The 20,453-nt window shown below is 35.7% G+C and overlaps 1 protein-coding gene across 5 annotated transcripts in view; it reads left to right on the top strand.

Annotated features, from left to right (window-relative positions):
* Positions 1-20,453, top strand: part of LOC131937157 (macrophage mannose receptor 1) — a 136,790-nt gene that overhangs the window by 63,987 nt on the left and 52,350 nt on the right. For 4 of the 5 annotated variants that reach the window (XM_059294359.1, XM_059294360.1, XM_059294358.1 and 1 more), the window contains 7 exons: positions 4,853-4,969; positions 7,137-7,252; positions 12,628-12,767; positions 13,479-13,744; positions 15,379-15,500; positions 19,412-19,467; positions 19,764-19,855. In XM_059294359.1, coding sequence (XP_059150342.1) covers positions 4,853-4,969; positions 7,137-7,252; positions 12,628-12,767; positions 13,479-13,744; positions 15,379-15,500; positions 19,412-19,467; positions 19,764-19,855 — 909 coding nt within the window. The remainder of the gene's footprint in view (positions 1-4,852; positions 4,970-7,136; positions 7,253-12,627; positions 12,768-13,478; positions 13,745-15,378; positions 15,501-19,411; positions 19,468-19,763; positions 19,856-20,453) is intronic. The other variant, XM_059294362.1, reaches the window with a different exon arrangement.

Here is a 20,453-nt window from a genome sequence, read left to right as displayed (position 1 = left end):
GGAAATACGACTGGTCAGTTTTGACCCATTTCCCGATTTTTCCCGGACATGGCGAGTTTTTTGTGACACCCCAAGGCGTTCTCCTACCACCTCACAAAATATCAAGGGGGGTCGTCGGAGGAATTTTTTTTTCGTAATAGAGCTCATATAAAGAGAATTTCACTCGCGGTCACTTTTTAGCCCTCGTCGAGGGCTTTGAGTGTAACCGACAGTTTTCCCTAAAGGTCAAGCCATTGACCTAGGAGCATGCAAAAAATTAGCCAGATATACTGAGCTTAAGTATCCTAAAGTCTGCGTTGAAATGACCCTCTGTTTTTCCCATAAAATACAAAGATTATATAGGGAAATACAACTGGTCAGTTTTGACCCCTTTACGAAGTTTTCCCAGATATGCCGAGTTTTTTGTGACACCCCAAGGTGTTCTCCTACCACCTCACAAAATTTCAAGGGGGGTCGTCGGAGGAATTTTTTTTTCGTAATAGAGCTCATATAAAGAGAATTTCACTCGCGGTCACTTTTCAGCCCTCGTCGAGGGCTTTGAGTGTAACCGACAGTTTTCCCTAAAGGTCAAGCCATTTACCTATAAGCATGCCAAAACTGAGCCAGATATACTGAGCTTAAGTATCCTAAAGTCTGCGTTGAAATAACCCTCTGTTTTTCCCATAAAATACAAAGATTATATAGGGAAAAACAACTGGTCAGTTTTGACCCCTTTACGAAGTTTTCCCAGATATGCCGAGTTTTTTGTGACACCCCAAGGTGTTCTCCTACCACCTCACAAAATTTCAAGGGGGGTCGTCGGAGGAATTTTTTTTTCGTAATAGAGCTCATATAAAGAGAATTTCACTCGCGGTCACTTTTTAGCCCTCGTCGAGGGCTTTGAGTGTTACCGACAGTTTTCCCTAAAGGTCAAGCCATAGACCTAGGAGCATGCAAAAAATTAGATAGATATACTGAGCTTAAGTACCCTAAAGTCTGCGTTGAAATGACCCTCTGTTTTTCCCATAAAATACAAAGATTATATAGGGAAATACAACTGGTCAGTTTTGACCCCTTTACGAAGTTTTCCCAGATATGCCGAGTTTTTTGTGACACCCCAAGGTGTTCTCCTACCACCTCACAAAATTTCAAGGGGGGTCGTCGGAGGAATTTTTTTTTCGTAATATAGCCCATATAAGGCGCCGATCAGTCGAGGTCAGTTTTGACCCCCTGTCCGTAGACTTTTTGCCGAACCGTCACCGGCCCTCGTGTTCTATCGCCATAAGGCACCTTCGTGCCAAATTTGACGCGCCTGCGGCGCCGGGAAGTGCCCTATCGGGCACCCGACCACTTTGCTTTATATATATAGACTAGGCATGCTGCCCAGCTTCGCTTAGGCTTTCGAAAACATTGAGAATTTGAATGCTTAATTAATTCGCCCGAGGGTCGGTCTACGACCTCAAGAGTTATGAAGAGGTTCCTCCGTGGACATTTTTTTTAAATTTATAGCTCATATAAGGTACCGGTCAGTCGATGTCAGTTTTGACCCCCTCATCGTAGACTTTTCGGCCAACCGGCCCCCGTGTTCTGTCGCCCCAAGGCAAGGTCCTGCCAAATTTGAAGCGCCTGCGGCGCCGGGAAGTGCCGGACACCCGACAATCTAGATCTAGATCTAGATTCCTAAAAGAATTTTTTTTTAAGTTTAGCCCGAGCATAATAAAAAAAAAATACATTAACCAAGTTGACTTGGTGTGTCTCGAACCCGCACCACCTGCGTGGTTTAATGTACACTAACATCTCCGCTATTTAGGCACCTTATAAAGTACGGAGAATGAAACACGTATTTTAAAATCTTAACTTAAGCGAATATGCCTATTTTTCAAATTAATTTTTTTATCCCAAATTAGCCAGTTCCAAACAAAGATTTTGTATAAAATAAATAAGTCTTGAAATAGTTTAGTCCTAGTATAGAAATTTATTTTTGGAATTGATTTTAGAGAAGTTAGAGTCTAAATCAGTAAATCTAGATCTTAGCATCTACGTCTAGATCTAGTTATTGCGTAGATTTAGATTTAGATTTAGTCTAGATCTAGAATCTCTAGATCTAGAATCCAAATACATAAAATAAATTTTATGAGTTTAGGCCGGAAAAATTGTATTGTATACATTTCATAGTGTACGTAGATCTAAATCAAATTTGAATGAAATAGTTCATTTCTTTTCATTCTAAACACGGCAGATGACGTCATTAGTTAATGTATAAGCAATAGTGACGTCACAGTTTTATGCGTTCTTTTTCACATCTATTAATGCTTTTCCGGTTGCATAAATAATACTGTTTCTCTACATTCGAATACGCCTTTAATTTTTATTTTTCTTCTTTAACTAAAATTGTGGTTATACATTTAAAACATCTAACATATTATTTTCAACAAAAGTCCGTAAAAAGTTCTCGATATATCGCTGCCGATTCTGACGTGATGTCCGGCGAAAATTTTTTGCGGACAGAGAAAGAGAGAGAGAGAGAGAAGAGCGCACATGGCCTTTTATAAATTAGGATTAAGTTGCACTTATAGCCTTCTGTTGCCGCTCGCAACCTATTATGGCCCGTAACTCCCGCTGCCGCCCGCTTACAATACGCATACAAAAATTAGACATACAAATTCGTAATTTTTAACTAAACAGGAAGTTTGATAGTTTAAACATCCTTTTCCGGTTTTGTAAAAGGAGATTTTGAAATATACTCAATATTAGTCTCTTTCCATCCAGAAATTTTATATTCATCTGTACTATTTTTAGATGATTTAAAATTAAAAATAAAATAAAAACACGCCTAAAAACTTATCTAGGGATGTATTCTACGAATTATATATCTTAAACATAACCAAATTGATAATTTACTGTTAAATTCGATGCATAGTTGTTTAGACAAAACTAAAGTTGATTACCCAAAATAGGTCAAGTCGGTAAAGCTGATGGTTGCTAAACCGAAAAGTCTCGAGATCGAATCCTCGGGAGAGACAACTCCAAAATCAAACAACTGCTACCTGCCATGTAGTTTGTTCTTGGTTGGACCAAGGGTATGGAAGCAAATCAAACAACTGCTACCTGCCATGTAGTTTGTTCTTGGTTGGACAAAGGCTATGGAAGCTAATCAAACAACTGCTACCTGCCATGTAGTTTGTTCTTGGTTGGACAAAGGCTATGGACGCAAATCAAACAACTGCTACCTGTGATGTACTTTGTTCTTGGTTGGACCAAGGCTATGGCAGCAAATCCAAAAAGAAAAGCAGGCTGAAATCGGAGTCAATGGCACGTATCCTTAATTGTGATGGAGGCGTGGTCTAGTCGGCAAAAGCTCATGGCTGATAAATTCGAAAAAGTCTCGAGTTCAAACCCTCTGGCAGATAGGTTCGATCCCTTCCAACACTAAAAATTAATAACGAAGAAGAAGAAGAAGACCCAAAATAACCTATTTAGGATTTTCTCGAACGTTTTTAATTTTTATACTGTACTTCTACCGAAGTTCGAAAACCAGATTTAATTTCAACAGTAGTTTTTATCTTAATTATTAATTTCATTTAGACAAAAACTAATATTTTGTGAAAGTGTTCACTTGTTCATACAGGGTTATGCTCTTTACATTGGGACGTCAAGGGTGGTGTTTTGGTGGAATGAATGTAATTAATTGTAAAGAACTATACTAAACTTTGTTCAGAAAAAATACATTTAAGCAGTCACTATTTATATCATTTAGGCTATATGTTCCGACCTCATTAGTGAACTTGTATCAATTTCGTACACTAAGACTGCCCAATGAGTCCTCCCCCTATACACATACCCAAGTCTCCACTGTGCTGACTATCCCTTCATATGCCGAGGTCAAGAATCAGATAGACTCTACTTCATCTGCCCCATGTGCCTTGTGCACGAACGGGAGGAAGAAAAAGAGAAGATACCCAACTCTGTCCCCTCCAAACTTTGATCTTTGTTGTTAGAAATGGCGCTCATTTTTTGTAAAAAAATCCTGTATAATATGGTCACATCTTTAGAGTGAAAGGAAATAGCTATCAATGTAAATCTACAAAAATCTGTATAATACGGTCACATTTTTAGAGTGAAAAGAAATAGCTATCAATTTAAATCTACAAAAATCCTGTATAATATGGTCACATTTTTAGAGTGAAAAGAAATAGCTATCAATGTAAATCTACAAAAATCTGTATAATACGGTCACATTTTTAGAGTGAAAAGAAATAGCTATCAATGTAAATCTAAGTCCCTTATGTCAAATAATGAGCATAGTAATACACCAGCTAAAGAATTCGAGAATAGGATATATTTACATACAGACATTTAATTGAAAATTTTATTAACACCCCAACACCGGGTAGCGCAGGGTATATGATGCTAAATGAGCACATAAGTCATGGCCCTTTTCAAATAATTTTAACATCAAATGCCAGTGCAGGGCCTGGTCGGAACGGCTCGTCGTAAAGAAGTTTCTGTTCAGCTTGTGTATTTTAATTAGAACATTAAGGATTAATACTTTCTGTCAAAATATATCAAGTAGAAATTACATCATTTTGATATCATACACAGGTAATTGTTAGATAATTTAATCTCATTTTTTCCAATAAAGCAATCAATTTTTTAAAGAATTAGAGTTGATTTGGATTTCGCAATGTTGTTTATCAATACAAAACAATAACGATTTAAGCATATATAAACATATTTATATTCATTCCTGTTCATTTTTCAATTTTGACGATTTAACCTGCCCCTAAATTCTTATTCATGCTTAATTATCTTGTCTAATTCTATTCTTTTGTTGAATCTACTAAAAATCTTACTTTTTAAATGTCCTTACCAGAATGGTAAATGGAGTGATGAATTATGTGATGTAGAGGCAACGGGATTCGTTTGCAAGAGACCAATGGTAGTATCAGATCTAGTAACACTTTCTCCTGATCAAATTGGCTGTCCACTGGTAAGTACTTGATAGGTTTATTTAAAAAGGTTTTTAATGTGTACGTTCAGTATACTTTAATTCCTATTTCATTTATCTGTACAGCCCTAATTTATTATCATTTATGCACTAAAAAGAAAAAGGGGAAAATAAATGAATGTCTTTAAATATATAATTATTACATTATCATGAAATGGAACAAAACAGTGCGAATAGATTATTACAGTTTAAATTAGTTTAATATTGAGAAACAATATTCAATTCTTTTGCTAATTTGTGTAAATAAAAAATCTTTTATACAGCAAAATTAATTAGAGCTTTCAGTGTTTTTCTAGAGCAACAGAAACTTCATTTATTTAAGATTAGTTGTCCCGGTCAGACCCTGCAATGACCTCTATGAAAAACCTTTGTGTAAGGGACCATGACTTGTGTGTTTATTAAGCAGCATATACTACGCCACATGAAGGTTCGACAAAAGAAAACAAATTTAACGCTAACAATAACCCACCAAAACAAATTAAAATTATTAAAAACAAACGCAAAAACAAATGCTAACCCAAACATAAGAAAACAAAAAACACAAACACAAACGCACACACTAAACAAACGCAAATGCAAACACAAACATAAACGCAAACACAAACACAAAAATAAAAGCAAAGATAAACACAAACGCAAATACTAACGCAAATACAAATAGAAACACAAACGCAAACCTAAACCCAAACAATAGCTCAGAATATTATGCAAAATTAAACGCGAACATAAACATAAACTTAAATGCAAACTTAAAATAATAGTGCTCACAATATAGCCGGGGCGCCGAATCGCACCCTGCGTGGGCGCCGGCGGACCCGCCTGATTCAACTTAGTAAACGACTATAATACCCCAACGTTTCCATAGTCTATTGAATTTACTTAAACGAAAGTATGTGACAAAGATCTCAAGGGAGGGCCCAGGGCGCCTAACTGCCCTCTGTTGGGGCGCCGGAGGACGCCCAGGATTCGATTTAGTGAAGTACTATACTAACTCTTCTTATCGATAGTCTATAGCACTGTTTAAAACGAACGTAGATACCCAGACGGGCTCACGGGAAGGCCCCGGGCGCCAAATAAAACCCTGTCGGGGTACAGAAAGACGCCCTGGTTTTGATGTAATGAACGAATATCGTAACCCTTTTTACCCACAGCTTTTTGAACTCGAAAGTATGCACCATAGTGCTCACCGGATAACACAGAGCCACAAATCCCAACCTGTCAGCGCGCCTGCTTCAATTTAGTGAATGACTATAATACCCTCGGTTTGTGCGCAAACGGAAAGATAAAAACAAACACAGAGGACATAGAGGAGCTGCTTCTATACTGTTTTATTGATTAAAAATAATAATGAGTAAACTGCACGTTTAATGTATAAAATAAATAAAAGGCAGTATCGCTCTTTCTTGCACTCGTGTCAGTCAGTCAGCGATATAGCCACGGCTGTGCTCATCCATGTTTAAGTCTCTCCCTGTGCGCGGACTCCCAGGTAAACACTTTGTTTGGCGGCGGTTCAGATTATGACGCAGGTCTGGTAGAGAAAGTATATAAGGGAAGAGTTCTGTGATGGCGTTGGCTCATGTTTTTTTAAGCGTGAAGGAATATCCGCCCCAACTGCGGGGACCCGCACCCGCTCTGGGGAAATATCCATATCCAAACCGTAGCTTGTTTGAAATATCAGTTTTCCTACCACATTGCACTTTATCAATCCTTGTTAATTATATATTATTTTTTTCCAATATCAAATCAAACTAATAAAAAGTATTTTTCCCCAATGTAATGTTTTTTAAGGGAAGTATTTTTTTTATCAAGGAAAGTAATGGGTAGTAAATGTACTAAGATAAGAAATTAGTATATTTTTGCGGACACAATTCATTTTTTATGAAGGGTGAAACATTTAATTCGATTTTGATCTGTACACATGATGTCAATTAAAATGATTTGTTTGAAAACTTAAACTATTTTTACAAAACATTTAAAGCATTAATGTAAGTAATAAACACTTTAAGCATATTACACTATGGCGATCAAGTCGAGTTTTTTTTACAATATGCATTTTTTCAAATGCGAAATGTTTTATTATTTCATGTAAACTTTCTATAAAATCAAGGACATATTTAGGGCAGGGCTTTACAATTTTATTTGCTATCAGGGAGGCTTTGGTTATGGAGCGTCTTGTTATGAGTTGATCAACGATCAAAAGACATGGTCAGAAGCTTTGTCTTTTTGCCAGTCCAGCAATGGAACTTTAGCCACAGTCCAAAACAGGTAAAAATATGTATCTTAAAGAACCGCCAACATTACATATTTTATTTTATTTTATCAAATAATTTTAAAAATAATGAGTTTTTGATCTGCAAGATGTAGGCCTATGTCGGATTATTCAATACAAAACAATATTACTCAGAGATTCAATATATCACAATATAATATTAAAATTTATAATAGAAATAAAAAGATATTATTACACAATAAATGTAAGTTTAATTTACGATTCAATAACACGTAACTTGACAATTTTCATCACACGCGTCCACTTGGCGCCATCGTTACTGCCGAACCTACCAATGACACGTAACTTGACAATTTTCATCACACACGTCCACTTGGCGCCATCTTTACTGCCGAACCTACCAATGACACGTAACTTGACAATTTTCATCACACACGTCCACTTGGCGCCATCTTTACTGCCGAACCTACCAATGACACGTAACTTGACAATTTTCATCACACACGTCCACTTGGCGCCATCTTTACTGCCGAACCTACCAATGACACGTAACTTGACAATTTTCATCACACACGTCCACTTGGCGCCATCTTTACTGCCGAACCTACCAATGACACAGATTCTATCACACGTCAACTTTCAAACTATGTGAACAACTATCATTCCATCACAAAACACAGAACTAACGCTCACAACTTTGTACTAATATAGGGCACCGGTCATTCGACTACACATAACACTCACAATCAGGGGGAGGCTAGTCGAGGTCAGATTTTTTGGGTCACTTTTAACGCGCTCCTAATATATAAAAGCCCATGTACGCACTGTGGCAAATATGCTCTAGCAAGTCATACCGCACATAAATAAATATAGCCGCAGCTACAGAATGACCTCTTTAGTCTAGGGTTTGTCTCGTTGGACAAGAGGTCCCTCAATAGTTAATATTGTGTTTATTAATGTTATGTTATTATTATTGACTGACTGCCGATATTTGGCTCAGTGCAAAGGTTTAAAATTATAACTAAGTAATTAACTCAGTTTCACAATCATTTAACTTTTAATACATGAATTATTGGCATAGGAATAATGATACAACTAAGAGTAGCCGGGAATGGGCGACTGGTCTTCAGGGCAGTGTGGTCACACTTGCTCACACACAGACCTCTGTACTGTCTAAGTTGTTTTAGCCCCAAGCTGGCCGGCTGTAAAATACATGTGACAAACTTCCTAACATCTGTGTGATATACACATTCATTCAGACACATACAAGTTTACAATTGTTACCAAGATAATACATTTACATTAGCCTTACATAAAGCCTACAATAAACATTACTAGAAAATATGCTTTTCATTCATACATTGTTTTATACTCATTCCATACTTATTAATTAATATTATAACAGTACAGCTAATAAAAGTAAGAGTAAATTACCTTCCAATGAAGCCATACAATCCTCTACACCCGTTGCCAAACGTACGTTTCATTTCTCCGTGGAGAACAAGTGCCGTAGCACCAAAATAAGTATGATATGTTATGTTGGCTAGTGCCTTAGCACCAAAAAAACGTGTACCTCCGAAGAGGGAGAAGTGACCCGACTGTAGCGTCCCTACCCTACAGGTCACATGACTTAGGCTCCGCCCTCGTGGCCGCAGTCTGAGGTCGAGCCCCGGTCAGCCTTACAATACCGCTGGACTCAGGTCCAGGTGTGTACCGTTACCTGTGGGGTAGCAAGAAGGGGGGACAGGTGGAGACACCATGCTAGATATTTATAATCTATCATAACACGCACTTTTCTCTCTCTGTCCGCAAAATATTTTCACAGGCTATCATATAAGTATCTTCAGCGATATATGGAGAACTTGTTACGGACTTTTGTTGAAAATAATATGTTAGATGTTTAAAATGTATAAACACAATTTTATTTAAAGAAGAAAAATAAAAAATAAAGACATATTCGAATGTAGAAAAACAATTTTAATTATGCAACCGGAAAAGTGTTTATAGTTTTGAAAAGAACGCATTTAACAATGTTTACACTAAGGAAAAAGCTCAAAACTATTGAAGTCAACTTCCGAGTTTAGAATATTAGAAAATGAACTATTTCATTCAAATATGATTTAGATCTAGACCTACGTACGCTATGAAATATATACAATACAATTTTCTCGGCCAAAACTTTAAAGATTTACTTTTTCCATTAGGATTCTAGATCTAGATCTAGAACCTATCTAGATCTAGAATCTATTACAATAATAAATTTCTATTCTAAAATATTTCAGGCCTTAATTATTTTATTGAAATCTTTGTTTGTTTAGCTAATTTGTGATAAAATGTAATTTGAACGAAAAGGGCTTATTCGGGTAAGTTAAGTTTCTGAAGTAACTCTTTTATTCTCCACACAAACAACAATGTCTAAATAGCTGAGAAGATAGTGCAATTGATGCCATGCGGGTGGTGCGGGTTCGAGACACATAAGGGCAATAATTATTTTTCTTCATTTATTTTTATATGTGAATGATAAATTTGCCTATCGGGACTTGGCAGGACACGGGGAGGGTGAAGTAGAGTTCACTTTTTTTTAAAAGGATAATATGGTAAGATCCATTCTCTACCGAAATAGATGTTTTTAAAAAACAAAAACAACATAACTACCATTGAACATCCTGGTTTTTAGAGAAAATCTTTTAAGTCTCTTAATTTTAAGTCTCTTATTCAGCGAGTGCATTTAATATAGTATTGTGTTGACTAATACTGTACATAATTTGGTTTTAATTTTCCAAATAGGTATAAACAAGTATAAACATAAGACAGTACATAAAACAAAACCCTTTTTTCCCATCATCTTAACAATGTTTCATTCCGATCCTCTTGATCAATAAAATGTTTCTTTTCTTAAGTTTCCTATAATGAATTTTTTAAAAGCTGAATTACAATTCATTTCATTACTTTCCGTAGGTATATACATTTTCTTCAGGCATCTCTACCGTTTCTTCCCCTTTCACCTCCGAACAAAATTGAAACAAGTAATTCATACAAAAATATTGAAAGAACAGTATCCTCTACCCACCCTCCCCCACGTACACACAACCCACCCACCCTCCCCCCACGTACACACAACCCACCCACCCTCCCCCCACGTACACACAACCCACACACCCTCCTCCCACGTACACACAACCCACACACCCTCCCCCACGTACACACAACCCACACACCCTCCCCCACGTACACACAACCCACACACCCTCCTCCCACGTACACACAACCCACACACCCTCCCCCACGTACACACAACCCACACACCCTCCCCCACGTACACACAACCCACACACCCTCCTCCGGGCAGTTTAAACGCCGCTACCCGGAGATAAATATGGTGTCCGGTCAAAAAACCCCTGGACAAAAACCCCCTGGAAATAAACCCCCGACATAAGCCCCCCGGACAACCCGCCCCCCCGCGACATAAACCACCTGGACAAAAAAAACCCGCGACATAAACCCCGTGGACAAACCCCCCACCCTTCCCCCCCCCCCCCCCCCCCCCGCGATATAAAACCCCCGGATAATAACCGCCGGACTGAGGTTTATATTAAGAAAAAATAACGATGATGTGAACCAAGAAATTTAAAAAAATTACATTAAAACCTGCAACCAATTTCTATTATGATTGACTTTGAAATGGCTGTGATAAAAAGTGTTAAAAGGGTATTTCCAGATTGTGAGGTCAAATGATGTTTCTTCCATCTTAGCCAAAATATATACAGAAATTCAGGACTCTGGCCTTCAACAACTCTACCAAGTTGATAGTGAATTTGCTCTCAAGCTCAGAATGCTACCTGCGTTGGCCTTTGTTCCCATCGAACACATAAGTTATGCCTTTGAAAAATTATTGGAAAATTTCCCCCAAAAAGCAATGCCGATTGCAGACTAGTTTGAGGACTATTATATTGGCAGACCACAACGTCGAGGTCGAAGACAACCTATGTTTCCACTTGACATGTGGAACATGCACACACGTGCAGAAGATCATATGCCAAAAACAAACAACTCAGTTGAAGGCTGGCACAGAAGTTTTCAGTCGAATATGGGATGTTGCCCTCCAAATATTTGGAAATTTATTGACTTTATTAAACAGGAACAATCCCTCCAAGAGGTTTATTATACACAGATTAATTCAGGTCACTGTTTACCAAAACAGAAAAAAAATATATTGATAGCAGCTCTCGAATTTTAACTGTTGTTAAAAATTTTAATGAGTCCACCATTATTGAGTATTTGCGAGGCATCGCTCACAATCTGTCTTTTTAAAGTTATAATAAAAATACAAGTTTTTTCCTACAGTTTGTTTTGTATTTATATATTAATTTTGTTTCTCATCATCTTTGGTTTTTCCTTATATAAACCTCAATTGGGGGGTTTTTGTCCAGGGGGTTTATATCGCGGGGGGGGGGGGGGGTTTGTCCAGGGGGTTTATGTCGCGAAGGTTTTTTGTCCAGGGGGTTTATGTCGGGGGGTTATGTCCAGGGGGTTTATGTCCAGGGGGTTTTTGACCGGGAGCCGATAAATATCTAATAGTAAACCGGATTGCCTTTTGTAAAGAAAAGAGAGCAAAAACTCACCAGAATAACCCGTGTAACGGGTACTGATGGCTAGTTATTAAGATTGCCAAGTTTTCCGTTAAATTGAGAGTGAACTGCACACTTTGTAAAGAGCAATTTATCTGATACTAATACAAAATTCGTTAGTATTTATTTGGTGCCATATGAATTTAAAATATTACATTCTGTAGTTTGGACATTCAAAAGTATTGAACTTTTTAAATTAAAAACGTTATAACAATGAGCTTTATTAAATTCTGCACAAAATTTAGAAAATAAATTATTTTCTTTAGATATATATTATAATTAGCCACGTCTTGAAAAATATAAGAGAAGAGTGTGGGTCACATTAATAGATAATTGCCATTCAGGCCAGGCTCTGCACTGGCCTTTGTGAAAAAGTTGACTGAAAAAAATTGTAACGTGTGTTTTTGAAGCATCATTTACCCGGTGTTGTCCAGATTTCGGGATGCCAATGCCTTAAACAGAGCAACAACCGCAACCTCAACTGCAAAAGCAAAGAAAAATGAAAACGAAAAATAAAACGAAAATACAAACAAAAACAAAACGCCCTAAATCAACTGGGCGGTATTGTTGATAAGCTCGAGTCCTAAAAATGTATACCCAAAAACTACAGCACCTGCTTTGGTTACATTTAAATAACGTATGTCATGATTTTTAACTGAGTTTTACATATGTGTCATTATTTTATTTACGTGTTACATGTGTTTTGAAATGGTATTTTAGCATGCCAGCAGATTTCGTAATTATATTCTAGCATCGCATATACATTTATCATTTTATCCTAGCATTACAGGTGCTTTTATCACTTCTGAACTGGTCGGAAAATTGAGCTCCCACTGGATTGGCCTGTTAAATCTCAATGGTAAATACACCTGGGCCAATGGAGCAGCTTTAGAGTACACCGATTGGGCGCCAACTCACACAGGTAATATCAGTACACTCTAACTCTGACATACAGGTAATATCAGTACACTAACTCTGACACACAGGTAATATCAGTACACTCTAACTCTGACACACAGGTAATATCAGTACACTCTGACACACAGGTAATATCAGTACACTCTAACTCTGACACACAGGTAATATCAGTACACTCTAACTCTGACACACAGGTAATATCAGTACACTAACTCTGACACACAGGTAATATCAGTACACTCTAACTCTGACACACAGGTAATATCAGTACACTCTAACTCTGACACACAGGTAATATCAGTACACTAACTCTGACACACAGGTAATATCAGTACACTCTAACTCTGACACACAGGTAATATCAGTACACTAACTCTGACACACAGGTAATATCAGTACACTCTAACTCTGACACACAGGTAATATCAGTACACTCTGACACACAGGTAATATCAGTTAACTCTGACACACAGGTAATATCAGTTAACTCTGACACACAGGTAATATCAGTTAACTCTGACACACAGGTAATATCAGTTAACTCTGACACACAGGTAATATCAGTACACTCTAATCCTCACACATCGTGAGATTAGTGAGATCTAGCTGTGACTCAAACAGGTAATACTTGGAACCCCTTTTAAGCTATGTATTTTCAAGTTTCAAGCAATGTTTTTGGTAATGTTTGTTAATAATTTCAAATGCTTTTTTGCAGGCAATGAAAACAACACTTGTGTCGCTGTTAGGCCGCAAAGACCGATAGGATTATGGGAGGACCTTGAATGCCAGCTCAAACAGCCATTTATATGTGAGGTTCATCGTAAAGGATTTATCCCTCAAACAAGACAGCAGACGACAGAACTACCTACACAGTCACACACACAGCAGACGACAGAACTACCTCCACAGTCACACACACAGCAGACCACACAGCTAAATTGTCCATTACCTTGGAAAGGTAAAGGAGACTATTGTTTTCAGGTAACATTATTGTTCGAAAGTACAATAAGATAGAATTTTAAAGATTTTAGATAACATCTAGCTTTAGGTTCGAAAGTACAATAAGATAGAATTAAAGATTTTAGATAACATTTAGCTTTAGGTTCGTAAGTACATAAAAAGGAATTAAAGATTTTAGGTAAAAAATGTGTTAATGTATAAATATAAATGGCAGCAGTCGTGTTGACTATAGATCTATTAGTATTGCTTGTGGTGATGTGTAATGCGGAAATCGTAACATTAATTACATAAATAAAAGAAAATCATGTTTTTTTTATAATTTGCATAAAATGTGGTATAGTCGATATGATACTATACCGCTTTGTTTACAAAATTGTATCTTTATCTTTTTGTTTTGTTTATATATTTGTCTACATTAGAGATCAGAAAATCCGCTACAGTGTAGAATTTTAAAATACACATTTATGTAGAAAAAATATTATGTTTAAAGAAAAGTTATAATAAAATAAATTAAAGAGATAAATATATTTTAGATAAACATTTTAATTTTGAAACACATTCCTTCAATTCTGCAAACTAATTTCAATGACTTGCACCATGCAGAGACCTTGTTCACTTCAACATAAAAATGGCCTTCACATGTAACGATTGTTGCCTATTCAAAAGTCTAATGTGTAAAATACATTATCTTTCGGCCATAGCTGAAAGGGTACATTTACTTCTTGTTCCTATCAGGCCCAACAATAGTATTAATTTCCAATAGGATAGGCTTAACAAATCCTCTAATACAAGAATATATATTTATTTACTGATAAACTAGAACTAAGGATTTTTTGGTATGAGAAAAGTAATCAAATAGAAAATAAATTTAAAAAACTGACCTTTTCGTGCCTAAAATATTATATAAATATTTGCTTCTTGGCAGTGGAATCTATTAAATTAGGATATAATTCAATTTGGCAAAATTCTACTTTCTTCCGGAAACTAAGAAAAATAACCTTCCATTCGGAGACTATATAGATTAAAGTTTGTATTTATTATAGTATCCACTGATTAAGGCGAGGACAAATAAGAACTAAAAGGGGGGGGGGGGATAAAATAAATATCTGGAACTAAAACGGAATTATTTAACAAACTTTGTGTAGGCTATATAATTAAGTAACAAAGTGCTTCATTATGAAGCTCCCTCCGCCATCCTGCATGACGATATAGATTTATGTCCAAAAAGAAACTGGCTGGGAGAAGGGCTCTATGAACTGTTATACTGTCATTCACTTAGGGTAAAGAGACTATAAATGATCTGGGCATAATGAGATTAGTTTGTGTTCAGCAATAAAGCCGATAGACCATTTCCGACCTGCGTCATCTAGTATCTTTAAATACGAACATCACAGTCGAAGTGTGTATCATAACAACGTCAAGAGTTCCGCAGCAAGACGACGTTTGAATACATTATTTTTTTATAATATACATTATTTACCCCATCAATAAAAATGCTCTGCGCCTTTCTATTTCTGACATTATTTTTAAAATTATCATTAAACTAATAAAAATATCCTTAAACTAATAAAGTTTGGCACATTTCGACTATTGCTGTCTTCGGCAAATAATTTTTATTTATCTGCCACTTTGCTAACAAAATAAGTATTCTCTAGATGTTTTATGATTTAAAAACATGGATGGAAGCTCAGTCGCACTGTGAAGTGTTTGGTGGCAGTTTGCCTAGTCTACATGATGATGGCACGCTTACATTTCTTACAAACACAGTCATGAACAGGTTCGTTAATTAATGCTCATTTTATTGTGCACTTAACAATTACTAAATTTACAAAATTAAGATTCATTAAGCTTCCCGCTAACACACATAACTAAACACACACACACACACACACACTCACATACATATATATATATATATATATATATATATATATATATATATATATATATATATATATATATATATATATATATATATATATATATATATATGCTAGACATGAAACCTGTTGACTGGGGAAATAGAGCGGGAGCTAGGCTGATAGTGTACCTTTTTTCTTTACTAATACGGAAACCAATTCCCCCTTTACAACCAAAAATTCCTACATAAAGCTAAATTCTGGGTCCGGAACCGAAAATTTCACCAGAAATAAAATTTGCACGGAAACTGAAATTAAACTATTAGTGGGAATTTTATTGAAATCCGCAATTTAAACAGAATAGGAACTTAAAACAATTTTTTTCCTGGAACCGAAACTATTACCTTAATTGTAATTTTAAGTAATACTGAATTTTGAAAGGAAGTCTAAAATTTAACGAAAAACGTAACTTCTACTTCCATCTCACCCACCACCTAAATTAAACCTAAACCCAAGCCCCGAAAAATAGATTTCACTGGAAAAAAATGTCCCAAAATCTTTACTGGTATCATTTGTCCTGAGATTATTTATCCTGAGATCATTTGTCCGTGAGATGTTTTGTCTGAGATATCTTGTCTGAAATCATTTGTCATGGACCCCATACAAATTATATATATATATATATATATATATATATATATATATATATATATATATATATATATATATATATATATATATATATATAATATAAAGCTCAATTCTGTATGTAAAAATAAGTTTGTTTGTCGTTGACATACTTCTATGGATTTAAGTGTTAGACTATTATCGTGCTCATAGTCTAAATTTATGAGTTAAAAAATTACTATTGAAAGTGTTGGGAAATAATTTTTCATTTCTCAAACTGATAGTAAAAATTGTCGGCATGTTCATTAAACACAATTTAAAAAATAATAACAAAAATTCTAATTATGTCTGAAAATTACTTATATTTAGTCCTTTAGCACTTACTTCCCTTTGATAAATTAGGAAAACACAATTACTTCCCTTTATAAAACATTGCATTAGTGGAAAAGAATTTACTTTTTATTACTTTGTTTTGGTGTTGGGAAAAAAATAATTACATAATTAGCGGGGATTGATCAAGTGCAAATGTTGTAGGTATTTTACGAATAAGCTTGGAGTATTATAATTGTTCATTTGGTTCGGTTTGGCACCTACTTTCGTTTAAGTGAGTGCAAAAGACTATGAATAAGTTGGGGTACTATAGTCGATTATTAAGCTGTAACAGGCGATTGTGCCCCGGGTTAGACTGTGAGCACTTTGCGTTTATGTTCGCGTTAGTGTTTTCTTTATGTTTAGGTTGGGTTTGCGTTAGTGGTTGCGTTTTGATTTGGTTCGTTTTTGTTCTTTCTTTTTTCGTTTACGTTTGTGTTTTTTTCTTTGGGTTTGTATTTGTGTTTGTTGTTGGTTTTGCGTTTGGATTTGGTTTGTTTTTGTTTGCTTTTTCGTTTGTTTTTTTCTTTGTGTTCGTATTGGTGTTTGTGGTTATGGTTGGGTTTGTTGTTAGGTTTTTGTTTTCGTTTGCTTTTTTGTTTGTTTTTTCTTTGTGTTTGTATTGGTGTTTGTGATTGTGGTTGGGTTTGTTGTTAGGTTTTTGTTTTCGTTTGTATTTTTAATTGTGTTAGCGTTACGTTTGAGTTTTGTTGTTTTGGTTGGTTGTGGTTTGGGTGGGCAATGCCGGGTTTATGATGATTACTAAACACACAGGTAATGGTCTTTAACAGAAAGGTTTTTCACAGAAGCCAGAGCAGGGCCTGGCCGGGACGGCTAGTATAGTATATATATATATATATATATATATATATATATATATATATATATATATATATATATATATATATATAATTTTTCTTTTCTATTCGCTTTCCTCCAAAAAAATAATACGTCTTGTTTTTATTAAAAGCTTTCATTTAACTTGCTTCTAACTTGCTTCTAACTAATACGTTATGTCTTGTTAGTGATTGTTATGTTACTTTATTATGTACTAGCCGTCCCGGCCAGGCCCTGCTCTGGCTTCTGTGAAAAACCTTTCTGTTAAAGACCATTACGTGTATGTTTAGTTATCATCATAAACCCGGCATTGCCCACCCAAACTACAACCAACCAAAACCAAAATAACAAAACGCAAATAAAAGCTAACACAATTACAAATACAAACGAAAAAAAAAACCTAACAACAAACCAACCACAACCACAAACACCAATACGAACACAAAGAAAAAAAAACAAAAAAGCAAACGAAAACAAACCAAATCCAAACGCAAAACCAACCACAAACACAAACACAAACCCAACGAAAAAAACACAAACGAAAAAGCAAACGAAAACAAACCAAATCCAAACGCAAAACCAACCACAAACCCAAAGAAAAAAACACAAAAGCAAAAACAAACGAAAACAAACCAAATCCAAACGCAAAACCAACCACAAACACAAATACAAACACAAACCCAAAGAAAATAAAACACAAACGAAAACGAAAAAATAAAGAACAAAAACGAACCAAATCAAAACGCAACCACTAACGCAAACCCAACCTAAACACAAAGAAAACACTAACGCGAACATAAACGCAAAGTGCTCACGGGGCTGAATCGCCTGCTTCAGCTTAATAAACGACTATAGTACCCCAACTTATTCATAGTCTTTTGCACTCACTTTAATGAACGTAGGCGCGAAACCGAACACGGGAGGCCCGGGACCCCAAATAGCACCCTGTCTGGGCGCCAGAGGACACACCCTGACGTCACCGCCTGATTGAACTTAGTAAACGACTATAGTACATAACTTATTCATAGTCTTTTGAACTCACGCGAACGTAGATACCCTAGCGTACACCGGAAGGCCCGGGGCGCCAAATAGCACCCTGTCGGGGTGCCGGAGGACGCCCGGATTTGATTCACTTAAAGACTATAGTAACCTTTCTTATCCATAGTCTATCGCACTGTTCAAAACAAAAATTATGCAGCATAGCGCTCACATGATAGCCCAGGGTGCCAAATCGAACCGTGCAGGGGCGCCGGCGGACGCGCCTGTTTCAAAGTAGTGAACGAAAATGATAATACTCCAAGCTTATCCGTAAATGGAAAGAAATAAACATATAGGATTCGTAGGACCTGGCTCATTAAATGTTATTGATTTTAAAAAAAATAATTATTCAACAGTGTGTTCAGTGTATAGAATAAATAAAAGGCAGTGTTAAAAATACCTAACGACATTGCACTTAATCAATCCCCGCTAATTATGTAATTATTTTTTTTTCTTAACACCAAAACAAAGTAATAATAAAAAGTAAATTCTTTCTTCTTAATGATTTTTTTTTAAAGGGAAGTAACTGTGCAGTCAATACATCTCCGACACAATTTTAGAAATTTTATAAACGTCGATACACTTTTTAAAACTTTTATGTCGTGCACATAATTGAAAATTATTTTACTAAGTACATGGAATGAAAAGTGTTTTTAATGTTGATCTATAGTAATTTTTTAACTCATAAATTTAGACAACTGCGCACGATAATTGATCTAACACTTAAATCCGTAGAAATGCCAACGACAAACATATGCGTTACAGAATTGAGCTTTATATATTAGATATCATAGATCTACACATAAAAGATGGTTATTAAAACGTTTTCTTATGAAAAGAATCGGTACTTTAATTTTTGTATTTACTATATTTACTATAAAACCTAACCCTAATGCCTAATCCTAACCTTAACCCTAAAAACTTGTAAAAATACACCAATGTTAAAAATGATTTGTAGGTTTTCAGTGAACAGCGGTTTTTGGATTGGATTGTCAGACCGAACAAAAGAGTCAAGTAAGTTTCGTATTTTAATTTAGTGTATGGTAGAGGAACCTGAGTCACATAAGTTTTGTATTTTAACCAACTATTTTGGTGGCGCCTTTCATATAGTTGAACTTGAAATTTTAGTGTTTAATTTATAAATAATTATAATAATTGCATTACTGTTTGCTATTAAGTCTATTTTTATTAGACATCTTGTAAATTCAGACCATTTGAAATTTTAAATGAAAGCTGCATAATAAGTTGCACTGTCTAAATATATATTTAAATTGTTTAATATATATATTTATATTTCGTTGTATTTTCAGGTTTTGAATGGATTGATGGATCCCCATTTGATTTCAGCAAATGGGATAACGGTGAACCTAATGGATTTACGTCTTCAGAGGATTGTGTAGAGGTACGTATTTTGTAATCCTCAGAAGATTGTGAAGAAGTAAGTAATTCGACATCCTCAGAGAATTGTGACGGACGAACGGACCGACAGACGGACGGACGAATAAATGCACAGATGGACAAATGGATGGATGGACGGATACACGGATGGAAGGACGGGTGGATAGACGTTTGTTTGCTAATAATAAAAAAGTAACACTAAAGTCAATCCATCAGTAAAACCCGCAGGCATTCAAATCACTCTAAAATTAAATTAAATGATCAAGCACTTCTCCAATATCCGAATTTAGGTATCTAAAATGTGTTGCCATTAGATTTTAAGTAATTGAACAACTCAGGGCTCAAAACCACACGGAACCTAACACCAGAAAAAAAATGTCATATCTGAGAAAAACCGTTCAAAAAGTAAAAGCTAAACAGAGGACAAATTTCTGCGAGTGAAATACTCCTGCTGTAAGCCTATAAAATTTTAAAGTTCTTTTCGACAACCCCCCTCCCCCTTCTGGATACTTTGTGGCGTATCTGGAAAAAGAACATTAATTTAAAGATGCCATATTTTTCTGATATTGCCATTGCAACTTTTTTGGGTCATCTATAAATGA

The sequence above is a fragment of the Physella acuta genome, unplaced genomic scaffold (genome assembly GCF_028476545.2).
Source record: "Physella acuta isolate Inbredline_101_S28 unplaced genomic scaffold, ASM2847654v3 ptg000200l, whole genome shotgun sequence".
NCBI classification, from domain to species: domain Eukaryota; kingdom Metazoa; phylum Mollusca; class Gastropoda; family Physidae; genus Physella; species Physella acuta.
The sequence above is the reverse complement of the archived record's forward strand: the minus strand, read 5'-3'. Positions and strand labels throughout refer to the sequence as shown.